Below are 18,175 nucleotides of genomic sequence, written 5' to 3' on the forward strand. Positions count from 1 at the left end.
ATATATCAACATCGGCCTGAAACGACGGCAACGTGTGGCTCCATCTCCAGGGAACAAAATCATTGAATGCTGTGTACCCTTATTAAATCTGGAGTTTTTTTTAAAAAGGTCCAATGAACCAAATTTCCAGTTTTTGCTTTTTAAGTTTTAGTTTTAAATCGCCTTGAGTCAGGTGTATTAAAAACTTCAGGCTTCAAATTTTTTTTAAAGATTTCTTAATACTTTGCAAATTTTTCGATAGTAGCAAAATTGTTAAAAAAAGATTTTTAAATAACTTTTTTACTTATTATTTTTATTTTTTTCAGACAAATCAAATAAAATTCAATCAAATTTTTATTTACTATTTTAGGAAACATAATTTATTTGGAGACTTAATTAAAAAGAACAAGTTCAGACTGACTCTAGGAAAAGAACTTTAGTTTTCATCTCAAGCACTTGCTGCTCCTGCTGATGGTTGTGTGCTTGAAGAAAAAGTTAAAATTTTCAGCGGTGGTGTTTTAAATTAGGAATTGCAAAAATCATCAATAGGCTCAAAACTGGCAAAAACCAAACCGAACCGATTTCACTGGTTAAATCTCATTTAACCATTCGGGATTCGGGTTCAGCTCATCTAGGAGATTATGCCCTGAAATGTCAACAAAATTGACCCGTTTTGTTACATCGTAATGAACACACTATTTTCTGTTACAGTTTTTAATCAATCAACATATTTTTGAACTTCCGCTTACAGAATGTTGTTTAAAACGGAATATGATAAAATTTAAACGACTCTAAAATGCATTTTAAAATACAGATTTTTCATTAAATAATTTTAGGTGAAATTTGAGTAAAAACGCATTCAAACGGAGAATTATTTTCTAATCAGTGCCTTATGAAGTACGACATCAAAGCGAACAAATGTGTCAACCACTGCTTTAAAATATCGATCTCGGTTAAAATCACGCCACTCATAAATAACTTATCACAGTCAAAGAAACTATTAATAGTTTGTCTACACTAGCCGCCCCACTAAGCAATCAATATCTTTCCGGGAGTTGTGATTGTCCATATAAAATAAAACAGGCCAACACTGTTGTTCAATTTGCTTTCATTATATGAAATGTGGGGAGTGCATAATTTATTGGAATTGGAAGATGATAATAATGGTTTTAAAAAATATGTCGGAATCGATCGGTGTATAATGCTAATCGGTATACAAAAAAAACTAAATAACTAACTAAGTCAGCCTATTTACACGCACGTTGTGTGAATGTCTGTCTTGGATCGTGCACCAACTAAAGCTAAACGACGAAAAAAACAATCTAATAAACGTGGGTGTAAAGTCTTTTGAATGTTGCGCAATCGCGCGCTCTCCTAACATCTAATAGAATCTTTTGTTTGTTTTGTCCTGTATTAAATAAATTCCTCCATCTTATCGCCTAGTGAGTTTCGAATTTTAGCTATTTCTTTCTTTCAGTACACGGGAGCTAAAGCTACGCGTCCAGGTCGATCACTTCGTCCTTTATGCTAACGTAGGGATGCAGCATCTGGGGCAGAACTTCCCCCTCTTCGTCCTCTTCATCCTCGAGCCGGGCCCGCTTGATCTGGAACTCGTCGAAGGGGTAGTTGTTCGAGTCGGAGTTCTCTCCTCCGTAAAAGGCGGAATTGTCCAGGCTGGACCGGCTGCTGCTGTCGTTGAGCTGTTGCTGCTGGGATTGGGAGAGTTGCTGTTGCTGCTGCTGGGAGAAGTGCATCTTGATGACGTGCTTGGAAAAGTTGGAGATCACGAAGCGGTCGCCCTTCTTGGTGGGCAGTTTGGACACCTTGATCTGGACGGCACACATCGGGCACTTGATGAAGGCGTTGTACCCGTTCAGTTCGTACGTGACGTTGATCATCTCCTCGGTGAGCTGCAGCTTGATCGGTTGTTTGTCGCTCCACATCTCGATCAGCTTGATGATGATGTTCTGGATCTTCTTGACGCGGGCTTCGTCACTCAACGGTGGATAGACCGTGGCCTGTTCAAACGCAAACGGCGGGTTCTTCACCGATATCGTCTTGATGTCCGGAATGTGCTCCTGGAGCATTTCCGGCATCTGGTTCGCCAATTCCTGCTGCTGCTGGTGCTGCTGAAGCTGAAGTTGCTGCATCAACGCTCGCTGCTCCCTCAACTCCCGTACCAAACTCATGTCCGCCACAGTCCTCTCAGGCGCAACGGCCACCGGTGGCCTCTCAACCCGTTCCATTCGCTCCATCCGCTCCACGGCCACCGGCCGTTGTTCCATCCGACTACTGCTAATGTGGTGATTGCTTCCCCCGTTGTTATGATTCACCACACTCCCATTGTTGTTGTTGTTAATCATCGGATCCATCCGCTGCAGCTCGTTCGCTGCCGTCGTGTAGTTCAGGTAGGCACTCATCTGCAGCAGCAATTTCCGGTGGCCGGGCACCAGCCGGAACTCGCGCGCCGGATCGTTGCAGAAGATGTGAAAGTAAAACTGCGTCAGCGGCACCAGGTGGATCAGCTCCTCGCGCGCGAACCGCTCCATGTCCACAAAGTCGTCGTCGTTGAGGCTGCGCAGGCTGCTCTCCTGCTCGTAGCCGCACATCTTGAGCAGGTTCTTGAGGTAGATCGGCACGGTGCCGCAGACGCGCTCGATGCGGGGCCAGTTGATGTTGGAGGGTTTTTTGGTTGTGGCGGGTGAGGAACGGTCCTGGAAAAGAAAGATTGTTATTAGTGGATGATTCGTGCATCTTTTAATAGAATTTTGGTTCTTCTTAAAATGTTATTATTCCTAGAGCAAAGTAGCAAACATAAATGGCCCATTAACTACTCTAAAGTGATTCAGAATTTCTAAAGTGATTCAGAATTTCTAAAGTGATTCAGAATTTATAAATCTAAGATGACTGCCGAAATGGCAGTGATTAAATGTTGCAAAACGGCATTTTGGAATTTAATAGGCAATAAACTATTCCAATTCTACAAAAATGTGTTCGTAGACCCAAAAAATATGAATTTATGCACCGGACTTAGTCCGTGCGCTCGGCGGCGCATTAATAAAATTGTACTAATTCAAAGTTTCAGTTCAAATTCAAATCCCAATCCAAATCCAAATCCAAATCCAAATCCAAATCCAAATCCAAATCCAAATCCAAATCCAAATCCAAATCCAAATCCAAATCTAAATCCAAATCCAAATCCAAATCCAAATCCAAATCCAAAACCAAATCCAAATCCAAATCCAAATCCAAATCCAAATCCAAATCCAAATCCAAATCCAAATCCAAATCCAAATCCAAATCCAAATCCAAATCCAAATCCAACCAACCAAATCCAAATCCAACCAAATCCAACCAAATCCAAATCCAAATCCAAATCCAAATCCAACCAAATCCAAATCCAAATCCAAATCCAAATCCAAATCCAAATCCAAATCCAAATCCAAATCCAAATCCAAATCCAAATCCAAATCCAAATCCAAATCCAAATCCAAATCCAAATCCAAATCCAAATCCAAATCCAAATCCAAATCCAAATCCAAATCCAAATCCAAATCCAAATCCAAATCCAAATCCAAATCCAAATCCAAATCCAAATCCAAATCCAACCAACCAAATCCAAATCCAAATCCAAATCCAAATCCAAATCCAACCAAATCCAACCAAATCCAAATCCAAATCCAAATCCAAATCCAAATCCAAATCCAAATCCAAATCCAAATCCAATCCAAATCCAACCAAATCCAAATCCAAATCCAACCAAATCCAAATCCAACCAAATCCAAATCCAACCAAATCCAAATCCAAATCCAACCAAATCCAACCAACCAACCAAATCCAACCAAATCCAAATCCAACCAAATCCAAATCCAAATCCAAATCCAAATCCAAATCCAAATCCAAATCCAACCAAATCCAAATCCAATCCAAATCCAAATCCAAATCCAAATCCAAATCCAAATCCAAATCCAAATCCAAATCCAAATCCAAATCCAAATCCAAATCCAAATCCAAATCCAAATCCAAATCCAAATCCAAATCCAAATCCAAATCCAAATCCAAATCCAAATCCAAATCCAAATCCAAATCCAAATCCAAATCCAAATCAACCGAGAGCAGGATGCCCTCAATTCATTAAATTAACCCTCTACAACCTAACCCTGCCATTAGACGGGCTTCGATCTGAAAAATCTCCAAAAATCCATCTTTTATCTTTGATCTTTAAAAAGTATTAGAAGAAGAACTCTTAAAATTTTAGAAAATTTTACTTGTTTCATTTGACTCAACTTTGGCTGTATTTTTACTAACATTTCCTATAATTGAAGTTTGCAGTATTCCCTTTTTTAAATTTTAAATGAAAATGGTGCCATTCTTTAACAGAAAATATTAAAAACGATCAAAAAATTAGAAAAAAAAGTTGTTGTAAAAATATGAAAAAGTTAGAAATGAAAAATGTAATGATAGAAAGAGGTAAAATAGGACAAATAAAACCAAAAACAAACATAAACTAACCAAATGCAAATTAAAACAAGGAAAACATAAAACAAGAGAAGTGAAGTTTTTCGTAGAACAAAAGTTTCTTAAAATGACCTCACTAAACAAGAAAATAAAAATTTCCGAAAAAAATTTGGGCAGCAGAGGCACAGAGAACAGATGTATGGGTCAACTGAGTACAATTTTGGACTCGACCTTCACCGATTTGGACCAAACTTGGAGGGAACGTTTATCTATTGATAGTTAACAGAAATCCCAAGTTTGGTGCTGATTGGACCATCCCTCTATTTTTGGCACCGCCCTCTTTTTTGACGATTTTCTAAAAAACTTTTTTTTCTTTTAATCATAACTTTGCAACTATTTGAGCAAAAGACTTTCTACAGGTTGCATTTTATAGAAAATTGTCCAAGAAATTCGATAGAAATAAAATTTTAACCCTTAAATGCCCACTAATATTATATTTTAACGTTTTAAGTATAAAAATTCAGTGTTGACCAATTGATTATATTTTTTTAATTTTTTTTATCGCCATCGTGTTCCCCGGACAATTTTACATAATAATCAATATAGACTTCAAACTAAAATGAACTATTGGCGAGATACAGCGATTTTACTGAAAAAAGTTTGATTTTGCACTGCACTCTGTCCGATGAATTCAAATCCGAAATATGTTTCTCACATATAAAAACCGAATTATGCGAGATTCATTCCTTTTTGTTAAAAAGTACACCATGAACTTCCGAGTGCTGCGCAAAATCAAACTTTTTTCAGTAAAATCGCTGTATCTCGTCAATAGTTCATTTTAGTTTGAAGTTTACATTGATTATTATGTAAAATTGTCCGGGGAACACGATGGTGATAAAATAAAACAAATTAAAATGTAAGCAATTGGTCAAAACTGAATTTTTATACTTAAAACGATAAAATATAATATTAGTGGGCATTTGAGGGTCAAAATTTTATTTTTATCGAATTCCTTGGACAATTTTCCATAAAATGCAACCTGTAGAAAGTCTTTTGCTTAAATAGTTGCAAAGTTATGATTAAAAGAAAAAAATTTTTTTTTAGAGAATCGCCAAAAATAGAGGGATGGTCTAATCAGCACCAAATTTGGGATTTCTGTTAACTATCGATAGATAAACGTTCCCTCCAAGTTTGATCCAAATCGGTGAAGGTCGAGTCCAAAAGTGTACTCATTTGACCTGGAATGACCCGTATATCATTGAACAAACAGCATTGAAAAACGTGTGTGTTTAGGCTTAAGGTATTAGTTAGGTTTAGAAGCCCTGATCTGTGGATCACGTTCCTCTTTCTATCGCGATCACTTGTATTGTATTCAACCCCCACTGATAAAAGGCACGATCGATAGCGATCGGTCAGTTGCCACGCACACTACCTTTAGCTTGACCCGTGATAGCGCGAGAATATCAGAGCAGCTTTATTAGTGTACCGACCACGCGCGCAAGAACATCTACGCGATCCTCGATCAGTGTCGTTCGACACCAAATAAAATTAGTGGTTTGCCCCAATAAAACGTGTTTTGCGCAATAAAGTGTAGTTTATCGTAAACGCCGCGTGTGTTGGATTTTTTTGGCCCGAAAAGGGTGAAACTGGGGTTGAAAACCCCCCGAAGACCGTCTTCACCGTGAGCACGTGCGTGTGCCGGAAAACGAACATCTCCGCCGATCCGAACGACGTCGTCCGCTTGCGTCCTCCCCAGCTGGTCCGCGGTAAGAACTGTACATTTTGTGGTCCTTCGAACCGGATGTCGAAGGGCATCCGGGGACCAAAGACCGCTGGACAGGAGTGACGCCGCGGGAGAAGCGCGTCGCGAACAATAGGCTCGCATCGGACAAAAGTGACCCGCGAAAGGGACAAAAGTGCGAGTGTGAACAATAGTGGTGCGCGAAAAAAGTGCGTATAAAAACGAAGAAGGCGCTGAAGAAGAATAAGCGGCGGCAAGGCCGCGCCGCGGAAAACCGCCATTGCTGTTGGCGGCCACGCGTTCCAGTGGGAATCGTCGATCGCCGCGTCGCTGACGCCGGCTCGAAGCTGGTGTGGAGCAGGAACGAGATCAGCGAGGGAGTAGCAGTTTAACAGAAACAGGACTAGATTAAGAGCATGAACTTTGGTTGGTTTTGGTGTAGGGAGGTTTTGCATGCGACCTGTGGCACGTCAAGCATGAGACGTACGCTGAAGAATTAGATGGATTGAAAGGTGGATCGTGTACAATTTTGCGAATAAATAAACGACAACTTCATTTGAAACTCCGTTTGCTTGCACATTTCATGGAAAGCTACTAGTCCTTGAGTTGGGTTCTCCAGATTGATGGTCTTGGGTTCTGCTGGCAATTTTTGGCTTGATGTTCGCTGGGTCGGTTCCCCTTCGCTGCAGTCTGATTATCTGTTGTTCTGTCACTCTGTCAATCGTGGGACGTTGAGTAGAATCGCGGTCGTGTTCCGGTCGTGCTGTTTCCGGTTGGAGCGTTCCAGTCGGAGATTTGCGGTAGAAAGTGTAGCAGAAAAGTGGACTTTAAAATCAATCAATCAGTGCTCAAAGTGCCAATAAGAACACAACTTGTTATTTCGTAGATTACAGTGAAGTTTTCTTTTCGTTTTGTGTTAAATGTTCAGTGTCTAGTCAGAACACAATTTGTTATTTTACGTACCAGACGAAAAGTGTGCAAAAATGAGTGAGCTTAGAGATTTGAGGAAGCAAGAACAGCAGCTGCGGAATACTCTCGAGTCCGTAAGCCAGTTCAAGAACAACTACAAACCGGAAGTGCATGCTGGTGAACTTGTGACTAGGATCGAGATGTTGGATGCAGCGATGAAGAAATTTTACGTTGTTCGGAGGAAAATTGAGCTGATTCTTGAGGAGACTGATGAAGAGGAAGTGGTGGCTGTGAAGGAGACTCCAGAGGAAAAGAAGGCTCGCCTGTCTGTACGCACTGACGAACGTAATGCTGAGAATGCGCACATATCCAAGGAGGTTGAAGACATGTACTGTAACTTGAAGTCTTCCCTAAAAGCTCTGCTGCCGAAGCCAGTGGAGTCAAAAGTGGCCGAAACTCAGCAGAACGTCCCCGTACAGCAGCACACCAACGCACTGTCTCACGTGAAGCTACCAGAAATTAAGCTGCCCAGCTTCGGAGGTGAACTTTGCGAATGGGTCACATTTCGTGACATGTTCCTGAGTTTGATTCACAACAACGATCAGCTCACAGAAATGGACAAATTTAGCTATCTTCGTTCTTCGCTGTTCGACAAGGCGTTGCTGGAGATTGAGACGGTCAAGATGTCCTCCGAAAACTACTCTATTGCGTGGGATTTGCTGCAGAAAAATACGAGCACAAAAGCTCATCGTGAAGGCTCATCTTGACGCGTTGGTTGCTTTAGAACCGATGAAAAAGGAGAGTTACAATGCGTTGAATCACCTCATCAGCGAGTTTGACCGAAACCTTCAAATGCTGGACAAAATCGGGGAGAACACTGCACAGTGGAGTACCGTTTTGGTGCACATGGTGTGTTCCAGATTAGATCCTGCCACTATCCGTCACTGGGAAAATCATCACAAGTCCAAAGAGGTGCCCAAATACACGGATTTGGTCGAGTTCTTAAGAAGCCAGTGCTCGATTCTCCAGGCGGTCAAATCCAACAACCCTGAGGTGAAGAAGCAGAAGTTTACAACAGGTCACGCGTTTGTGCAGGCGAAGCAACAACATCAACAACAACAGCGTAGGTGTCCGTTCTGTAAGGAGTATCCCCATTCAGCTTTTAGGTGCCAGAAGTTTCAGCAAATGACTGTCCAAGAACGTTACGAAGCAGTCAAGCGAAACGGGCTGTGCTTGAATTGTTTGTCGCCGTTGCATCTGATTCGGAACTGTACAAGTGGGAGCTGCAGGCATTGTAGGCAGAAGCATCATACTATGCTGCACATCGGATCAACGAATGGTGGAGCAGCATCAGCGGTGCAGCATAACGGTTCCTCCGTCCCACCCTCACAGAATCGAACACAGAACAACACACAGACACAGCCAACTGGCCAAACCCAACACAACCAACCCACTCAGAACAACCGACCATCACAATCACTTTCCATAGCAAGCACAAATTCGCAAACACAACCACCTAACACCACAGGTCGCCCCTCCCCCTCGAACGCAATTGCATTATCAACTACAACCGAACAACCATACCGCCAAGTTCTGCTCTCAACGGCCGTAGTGCGTCTTACTGATCGCTACGGAAACACTCAATACGCGAGAGCCCTGCTGGACTCTTGCTCGGAATACTGTTTCATCACGACGAACCTTGCCCAAAAGTTGAAGCTGGTCGAAGCTGCCAGCTGCCTGTCTGTCGCAGGCATCGGAGGTTCGGTGGTACAGTCAACGAAGGTCGTAGAAGCAACAGTATTTCCGCGATCTCTGCGTATCTCGCCGTACTCGGACAACATTCAGCTGCACGTGCTGCCGAAGCTCACGTCTAGACTTCCAACTGAGAAGATCAACGTGCAACAGCTGAACATTCCAGATGATCTCATGCTCGCGGACCCCGAGTTTTACAAGCCTGGTCCGATTGACATCATCTTAGGCGCAGAGTTCTACTACGATCTACTGGCAGATGGAAGATTGAAGCTCTCAGACGAAGGACCCACACTTCAGCATACCGTGCTAGGTTGGGTAGTTTCCGGCAGGATTCCCAGCAGCTACAGCAACATTCCGAAAACGCTTGCGTATTCCTGTCACAACGTCGACCTACGAGAGCTAGTCAGCAGATTTTGGGATTTGGAGTCTTGCAACACCCGGAGCGCACACTCCGTAGAGGAGTCGATGTGCGAGGAGATTTTTGCGAAAACAACAGTTCGAGATGCAAAAGGCAGATTTGTAGTTCAGCTGCCGAAGAAGGATTACGTGATGGAAAGATTAGGGGACTCCAAGGACATCGCTCTGAAACGGTTGGAAGGCATGGAACGTCGGTTCGCAGTGAACAGCACGCTAAAAACACTGTACACCGAGTTCATTCAGGAATATCTAGCCATGGGACACATGGTGGAAGTGCCAGAGGATGATACTGCTCAGCGCACGTACTTTCTACCTCACCACGCCGTATTAAGACCGGAGAGCACAACAACAAAACTCAGAGTCGTCTTTGACGCCTCTTGCCGCACAACTACGGGTGTTTCGCTGAACGACGGACTGATGGTTGGACCAGTCGTCCAGGACGATCTGTTGCCGATTATTCTACGGTTCCGTTGCTGGAAGTACGCGCTGGTTGCGGATGTAGCGAAAATGTATCGTATGGTGCGGATGGACGAAGCAGATCAACCTCTTCAACGGATTTGGTGGCGTGACAACCCTAGCGATCCAGCCAAGGCCTACCAGTTGACCACAGTAACCTATGGCACTGCGTCGGCGCCTTACTTGGCCACCAAATGTCTCCAGCAGCTATCCGTAATCGGACAAGAAAGCCATCCCTTGGCGGCGAAAGTCGTTGGGAGAGATTTTTATGTTGATGATCTTCTGTCGGGAGCAGCAACCATCGACAACGGAATAGCGCTCGTCGAGGAACTTGTGGATCTTCTGGACACGGTGGGTTTTACCCTACGAAAGTGGACTTCGAACAGTTCAGAGATTTTGGAAACAATTCCGCCAGAGCTTAGGGATGAACGGAATATTTTGGAGTTGGATTCATCTTCGTCGTTCGTCAAAACGCTAGGATTGATTTGGGAGCCCAGCACGGACAGCTTCCGATTCAAGGCACCGAAGTGGAAATCGGAATCGCCAATCACCAAGAAGGTTGTTCTCTCGGACACCGCGAGCATTTTTGATCCAGTTGGACTCATCGGACCTGTTGTCGTGCAGGCTAAAATATTCATCCAGAAGCTTTGGCAGGAGAAGTACGGTTGGGATCAAACCCTGGCAGAGGACCATCGAAACTACTGGTTGGAATATCGTCGGAATCTGATGGCGTTGGATACACTCCGTATTCCCCGTTGGATTGGTTTTAGTGGATGCTTGGCAAGCGTACAGTTTCACGGTTTCTGTGATGCTTCACAACAAGCTTACGGAGCTTGTCTGTACCTGCGAGCAGTTCAGGTCGACGGACTGATCACGCTGCACTTGATCACGTCGAAGTCCAGAGTTGCGCCTCTTGAAGACCTAGCTCGAAAGAAGAAGAAGCGTGACATCACTCTACTCGAACTATCAGCAGCACTACTGCTCTGTCATCTCTATGACCTGGTCCGTCGTAGCATTCAGCAGGAGATTCAAGCATTTTTCTGGACGGACTCGATGATAGTGCTATGTTGGTTAGCTTCACTTCCGTCCCGCTGGAAACCGTTTGTCGCTAACAGGGTCTCGGAGATCCAACACGTCACCGTAGACGGCGTGTGGTCTCACATCGCCGGAGTAGACAATCCCGCTGATATTATTTCACGTGGTTGTACTCCGGCCGAGTTGCTGTACAAGCCAGAATGGTACGGTCGTCTGCAATATTTACTTTTGGAACAAGAACAGTGGCCAAAGCTCGGCAACCGCGCACCAGAGTCAGAGCTCGCTTTGAAGGAGGAGAGATCTACAGTTTCATTGCCCGCTCGAGCTCGTCCACCGAACGAACTCTTTTCTCTGCGTTCCAACTACCACGAGCTCATCCGTCTGGTCGCGTGGGTTCGTCGCTTTGCGCATAACGCCAAACGTACAAATCGAGATTGCCGGAGAACTGGAGAATTGTCGCACGTGGAGCTACGAGAAGCATTGACGTTTTTGATTCGGGTGGCACAAACAGAAAGTTTTCCCGAAGAAGTAGCGGATTTGACCAAGAAGAAGCCGATTCAACCCTCGTCGAAGCTGCTTGCGCTCAACCCTCGGCTGATAGATGGAGTAATGCGCGTCGGCGGCCGGCTGATGAACGCACCAGTTCCTGAGAGTCGCAAGCACCCGATCATCCTGCATCATCAGCACCCATTCACCAAGATCGTGATGGCGTACTACCATTGGATGCTATATCACGCCGGTCAGCAGCTGCTGATCGCCGCAGTACGAGGGAAGTATTGGCCAACGAACATTCGAAGTCTGGCTCGCCAGACGATCCATCGGTGCGTAGACTGCTTCAAGACCAAGCCACGTGTGCACGAGCAGCTCATGGCTGACTTGCCGTCGGTACGCGTCTGTCCTGCAGCAGCTTTTCAGAAGGTCGGAGTAGACTTTTGCGGACCGTTCTACATCCGATACCCAATTCGGCGCAGTGTACCGGTCAAGTGCTTTGTGGCAATTTTTGTCTGTTTGGTCACGAAGGCGGTTCACATGGAAGTAGTAGCAGATTTGTCAACCCAGGCGTTCCTGGCCGCGTTCAAGCGTTTCGTGGCCATCCGAGGAAAACCACAGCTTGTCATGTGTGACAACGCTACCAACTTTGTAGGAGCAAATCGAGAACTGCAGAAGCTACTTCAACAGTTGCTTGATCAGCTTGCACAGCACACGATAGTACGCACCGCAGAGGAAGATGGGATAGAATTCAAGTTCATTCCGCCCCGCTCCCCCAACTTTGGTGGGTTGTGGGAGGCGGCGGTAAAATCATTCAAGGCACATTTCCGCAAAACGATAGGCAGCAGAACGTTGACGTACGACGAGTTGCACACCGTAGTCCAGCAAATAGCAGCAATTCTCAACTCGCGTCCGTTAACTCCGCTGAGTAACGATCCGGACGATTTCGACGCTTTAACGCCCGGACACTTTTTGACTGGACGGCCGCTCGCTGCTGTTCCAGAGCCTGATCTTCAAGAGATCCCAGAGAATCGTTTAGCGCTGTGGCAGAGAACTCAAGCATTCGTACAGCAGATTTGGAGAAAGTGGAAGACTGAGTACCTGTCGAACCTGCAGAACAGAACCAGATGGACGAAACAGCGGGATAACATCAAGATCGGAACCATGGTCCTACTCAAGGAGGACAATCTGCCCCCGCTCAAGTGGAAGTTAGCACGCGTAGTAGCAGTCTACAAGGGCTCGGACGACAACATTCGAGTAGTAACCGTCCGCACCCATGATGGCAAATTCGACAGAAGCATCTCCAAGATCTGTGTCCTGCCGATTCAGGACAACATCGACGAAGCAGCTGACGAGAACTAGAAGTGGTAAATCCCACGAACGTGACTGTGCGGCGCGCAAGTCATGACGGTCGGCGCTACCTTATCGGCCACGTTTCGTTGGGTACAAGCGTGTCGGAGTGGTAATTCCCACTAGTTGTGGCTGTGCGGAGCGCAAGTCATGACAGCCGGCGCTACCTTATCGGTCACTCTATGTAGGGTTCACCCACACAATTTGCAACCTTTTTGATGTCCAACCCGATCACGCCCGTGATACGGTGAACCAATTTTGAACAAACTCGCCCAACCCCAAGTCCAAGCTTTCCACATCAATCGAATTGGTTATGGTTGCCCTAGTCTCGTATCGTCAAGCATGTTTTATCTCTGGTTTCGGTGCATGGTAACAAACGCAAATGATAAGCCCTAAATCGCCTCAAAATCAAGCAGCAAGACAATCCAGAACACTCAGCCCGGCAGCGGACGCGTTGCTTGGCCAGCTGATTCTGTACTCGACCAACAAACGGAAGGATTGATCACCCGGACGTCCCCCGTCATCGCAGTATCAGCGCAGTAGAACCTTTGGACAGCACATCAGCGGCGTACCAGTCGTCGTCAACGGTGCTGGAGGCGGCTGCGGAGGCCTCCACGGCCTCCGCTCCAGGCAAGTTGTTTCCATTTTGTTAATTTCGTGATAAAAAGCGGGTTTTCTCATCCGCAGCAATCGTCACCATCGACACCACCTGGCACCCAGCGCTGCTGGCGTGTGCATCGACGTAGAACTCCAGTGCACCGGCCAGTGCACTCGAGCGTAGCAGAGCATCGTAGAAGACACCAAAAACACCTAGAACCAGTTCAGCAAGCAGAATCAACCGTAGAAGTACCGTCGCAGTACTGTAGCAGTCGCAGCACTCGTAACAACCTTGGTGGGTTGCATCGCAGCAGGCCTTGCCTCAAGATCGGTGCAAAAGAACAAAATAAGAAAAACCTTAGGCATTGTGTAGAGCTCGCACAGTGATAACAAACAAATCTTTTTATAGAACACTCACACTTAGATACTAGAAACTAAAACAAAATGATAACAGTGCCGTATGAAATTTGTGTATAGGTTTAGGTTTGAAAAGCATGGCCTTTCAAGGCGGCCGGCATGTTTAGGCTTAAGGTATTAGTTAGGTTTAGAAGCCCTGATCTGTGGATCACGTTCCTCTTTCTATCGCGATCACTTGTATTGTATTCAACCCCCACTGATAAAAGGCACGATCGATAGCGATCGGTCAGTTGCCACGCACACTACCTTTAGCTTGACCCGTGATAGCGCGAGAATATCAGAGCAGCTTTATTAGTGTACCGACCACGCGCGCAAGAACATCTACGCGATCCTCGATCAGTGTCGTTCGACACCAAATAAAATTAGTGGTTTGCCCCAATAAAACGTGTTTTGCGCAATAAAGTGTAGTTTATCGTAAACGCCGCGTGTGTTGGATTTTTTTGGCCCGAAAAGGGTGAAACTGGGGTTGAAAACCCCCCGAAGACCGTCTTCACCGTGAGCACGTGCGTGTGCCGGAAAACGAACATCTCCGCCGATCCGAACGACGTCGTCCGCTTGCGTCCTCCCCAGCTGGTCCGCGGTAAGAACTGTACAGTGTGTAAAAATTCAAACCAAAATACGTTGAAAAGAGCTAGGGTGTCCACCATTCGCCTAGATAGCGCCACTTCCAAAATCATGATAGCCTACAGTAGCAGAACGTTGGACCATCTAATCTCTGCATAAAACATTCCGTACGAACGACATCAGACCAATGTCTGACTGTCCTTCATCAGAGGGTTGCAATTTTACGCGCCAAAGAAGGTAAACAAAACGAAATCAGACATAATATGTGTAAAGGGACTATTTTAAGTTGTCGCTTGAAAAATCATTTTTGAATGAATGTTCTATTATGTTTTCGTTAATGTTAAATCATTTTTTCATTATTTTTAGTCAACTGGAATTATACAAAAGTGAATTTTATATTTAAGCGAGGTTTACATTTATTTTCTTTCGAAATTATTGAGTCTTTTTCATTGTTAAGTCAAGTATTCTGAGCCGCGACGGTGGCGCCGCCAAGCGTATCCTGCACACTCTAATTTCTTTGATGCAAGGTTGTATGCAACGCATTTTATTAGTGCAACAGTGTTTACACACAAGTTATATGTGTTTACACACAAGCTAGATGTACATCTGTTCTCTGTGGTAGAGGGTTAACTAAAATGATTTTTTTTTTTGTATTTATGGAATTTTTAATTTGAAAAGGATTGTTATAGTAAATTCAAGATCTTCAAAAAAGATTTTTTTTTAACTTGTTTGGCAAAAAAATTGCCCTTAGGGCTTCAATAAAAAGAAATTCGTCCATCTAGAGTTTATCAAAATTTATGTTTTTTTTACGATGGAAATTAAAGTTTATCAGTTTTCGTTCATTAAAATTATAGTTTTGATTTCTTTTTCATTTCAAAATAGTTGGCTTTTACCTTATTGAAGTAACGGTTTTAATACACATTTTTCCCATATTTTATTTAATAACCACGGCACACTCGCTGTACGCTTCCAGTCAGTGCTGCACCAACCGTTGCGAAGAAGCCTTGCATAACGCTAGCAGCTCTGTGCCCCACCGCGTGTTGCTGTTTGGTTTGTACCACGCGAATACTAATTTCCGCGAGAAAATCGCGAGCACAAGAGTCAGAAAGTAGTGCAACACTTTTGCTCGCGCAGCTCACCTCAGGTGGGTAATGTGTCGACGGGTTGGGGGGAGAGGAGAGCGGCAACGTTTGCAAAATTCGATTGCAATTTTTCAGTAGTAATACATACTGAAACACACACACACAGATGAAGGGGTATTCACGTTAAGCACATATTCAGCGAAAACGAACAAATTCCAGTTCCCGAAGATATAGATAAAAACGCGAAGCTTGGTGAAGGAAAGGTGAAACTCTTTGAAAAAGTTAAAACACTCAACCGTAGGTCTAAACGAGGGTTGTGTTTACGAGGAAGAGGGAAAGGTAAAAGATAATGATTTGTAGAAATATTGTACGGAAAATGACAAATTACCCCACACTTGAAGTCGAAATTCATTGGAACATGAAGTACTCTGGTGAAAGACGAATACGGACGATAACGGTCGTAGTTACTGGGAGAAAATACGACGAAGTATCGTTTGAGCGATAAGCGATTGTCTTTTCCATAACGATGATGATTTGTAGTGACGACAACGATGATGACTGCGGTGAGTGTGTGTGGTTACGATGGTGAATCGTAGTTTAGAGAGAAAAAAATCATCATTTTTCATTTTATTAAACTTTACATTTTTATGAATTTTTCAAGTAAAGCTTTACTTGTACTTGTACTTGTAAAAGCCCAAAAAAAGTTTTTTTTTTATCAATTAATGAAATCATGTCGCTCTCCCCTATTTCGTAGAAAACTCACAAACAACAATTTCCTGAACATGATGACAAGCATTAAAAGTCTGGTTTGAGTGTTTTAGAGTCTTCGACAAAATAATGTAAAAAAAGAAAAAGAAACAACTTGTGTTATCTTCTTGGTCTGTCTTTCCCTTCTCTTACTATGGAAGATGGTTTTGCGAGGGATTGTGCGATTGCGATTGGATGGGAAGTGAAGGCACAAGAGGATATTACGGTTTCTCGTTATCGCTGGAATTCGTGTGGTTTTTCCAAGATCGGCTATCTGGTAAAATGGAGAATGCTATATTTTGTGTGTGTCTGTTTGTGTTTTTTTGTTGAGAATGTGGTTAAAATGTGGTTGAAATAAAACATCATCAGAACGACTTCAAATGTTATGTAAGAATAGAAGAAAAAATAAACTAAAATTTATGTATTGACTAAAAGAGAACCTATGCAAAAAATATCGAAGCAATATTTTATACCAGGTTTGCCCAACGTCCGGCCCGCGGGCCGGATCCGTCCCGTAAAGCCATTTCATCCAGCCCACGACGGCTTTTCAAAATAGTTCTATCACCGGCCCTCAACTCAAGGCTGTTCATGAAATATTCAACTAATAAAATGAGTGTATAAATTTAAAATAACTGATTTAACTTAAATTAAATAAGAAACATCCTGTTTGTTTTTTTTTTTTCTTTTTTTTTTGCTCTAATAAAATGTTGCTGATTTAACGTATTATTTAAATTTTACCTTTCCTTTTTCAAAATCTAACATTCTTTATAATTGAAACTAATTCTTATCATTTATGTATTAAATATTAAACTGAAAAATGGCGCAGGAAAACTAAATTTTCCAATTCGTTGAAATGTAAAATATACATGAAAAATAGATTTTTTGTCAAAAAAATTATAAAAAGACACTAAATTTAAACTTCTCTCAGTTTTCGCTGTGTTTGCAACAGATTGGTGCTTGGCATCCAAACTTAAATGCAGGAATTTGGAGAAATTTGCTATTAATATTTGAATGGCGTTTATTTCTGCCAAAATTGAACTAATGATGATATTTTATTAAGACAAAATATTCTGTTAACTATTTTCTGATTTGATAGATAAAGTCTATAAAAGCTGAAGTTTATCCGGGCAAAAGGATTTATTTTTTTCCTAATTCTCCAAGCTATTTAGTAGATTTTAGATAATATTTTTCAAGTTAAGCAATTTGAAATGCTCATATTTGTATTCGGGTTATACTTTAATGTACGATGAATACAATTCAAAGTTTTTTTTTTTTAATTTTGTTTTAATAATCAATTATTTATTACTATTAAGTGGTGTTCAAAGATTGACATCAATGCTATTAAGAGTCTTTCAATATATCGTCACTTCTGTGCTATCTTGTGACAAACGCCATTTAGTACTTTTCGAGTAAATCGATTTTTAAAGTTTAAAGTTGAATATTTTCACATCAGTTACTGATAGAATCATTCTGAATGAAGCGATCGGTTCGTACACTATCACTCAACAAACGCTCCAAGTATGAACTCATTTAGTAACACCTACTAAAAGATATAGTACAGAAAGTATACAAAAATCAGAAAAGCACGTGTCACAAGTGTGCCCTGAAAGTAAAAAATGTACTACGTGTCACAAGTGTGCCCCAAATTCCCATACAAACTAAGTTAACATTAAATTGATGTTTTTATGAACTTAAACAATATTATTTTTAAATCCAATGTTGTCATTCATCAGAAACTATTTAAATTTTTATTATTTGGAATAAAAGGTTAAAATTTTCCCGATTTTCTTGGATTTTCCAGCTATTTTCGTGATTGCTGGTAAAATGGCTCTATAAGCAATTTTAATCAACTAAATTAATACAAAAATTATTGAAAAGTACAAAAAATCAAACCATTAACACGCTTTAAACAAATACAATCAAAAGAAAGTTGGAAAAATCAAGAAAACCCTGAAAATCAAAGGTTTTCCCCATATCCGAAAAGCACAGACAATAACCCCGGATGGAAAATTATTTCATTCTAGACACGAACCTTTTATGATTTATGGCAGATCAACGTGTAACAAGATAGCACAAAATTTTCGAATTGAAAATGTACTACGTGTTCCAAGTGTGTTCCTAAGAATTAATTAAAGGGCTCGTTGAATGTTGATGGCGATTTGTATGGCGGTTGTCACAAGTG

At 42.6% G+C, this 18,175-nt stretch overlaps 1 protein-coding gene across 2 annotated transcripts in view; it reads right to left on the reverse strand.

Moving 5' to 3' along the window:
* Positions 1-1,070: 1,070 nt before the first annotated feature.
* Positions 1,071-18,175, reverse strand: part of LOC6049008 — a 51,130-nt gene continuing 34,025 nt past the window's right edge. For both annotated transcript variants that reach the window (XM_038265549.1, XM_038265548.1), the window contains exon 3: positions 1,071-2,693. In XM_038265549.1, coding sequence (XP_038121477.1) covers positions 1,473-2,693 — 1,221 coding nt within the window. In that variant the 3' untranslated portion in view covers positions 1,071-1,472. The remainder of the gene's footprint in view (positions 2,694-18,175) is intronic.

This window comes from Culex quinquefasciatus, chromosome 3 (genome assembly GCF_015732765.1).
Source record: "Culex quinquefasciatus strain JHB chromosome 3, VPISU_Cqui_1.0_pri_paternal, whole genome shotgun sequence".
Lineage (NCBI taxonomy): Eukaryota > Metazoa > Arthropoda > Insecta > Diptera > Culicidae > Culex > Culex quinquefasciatus.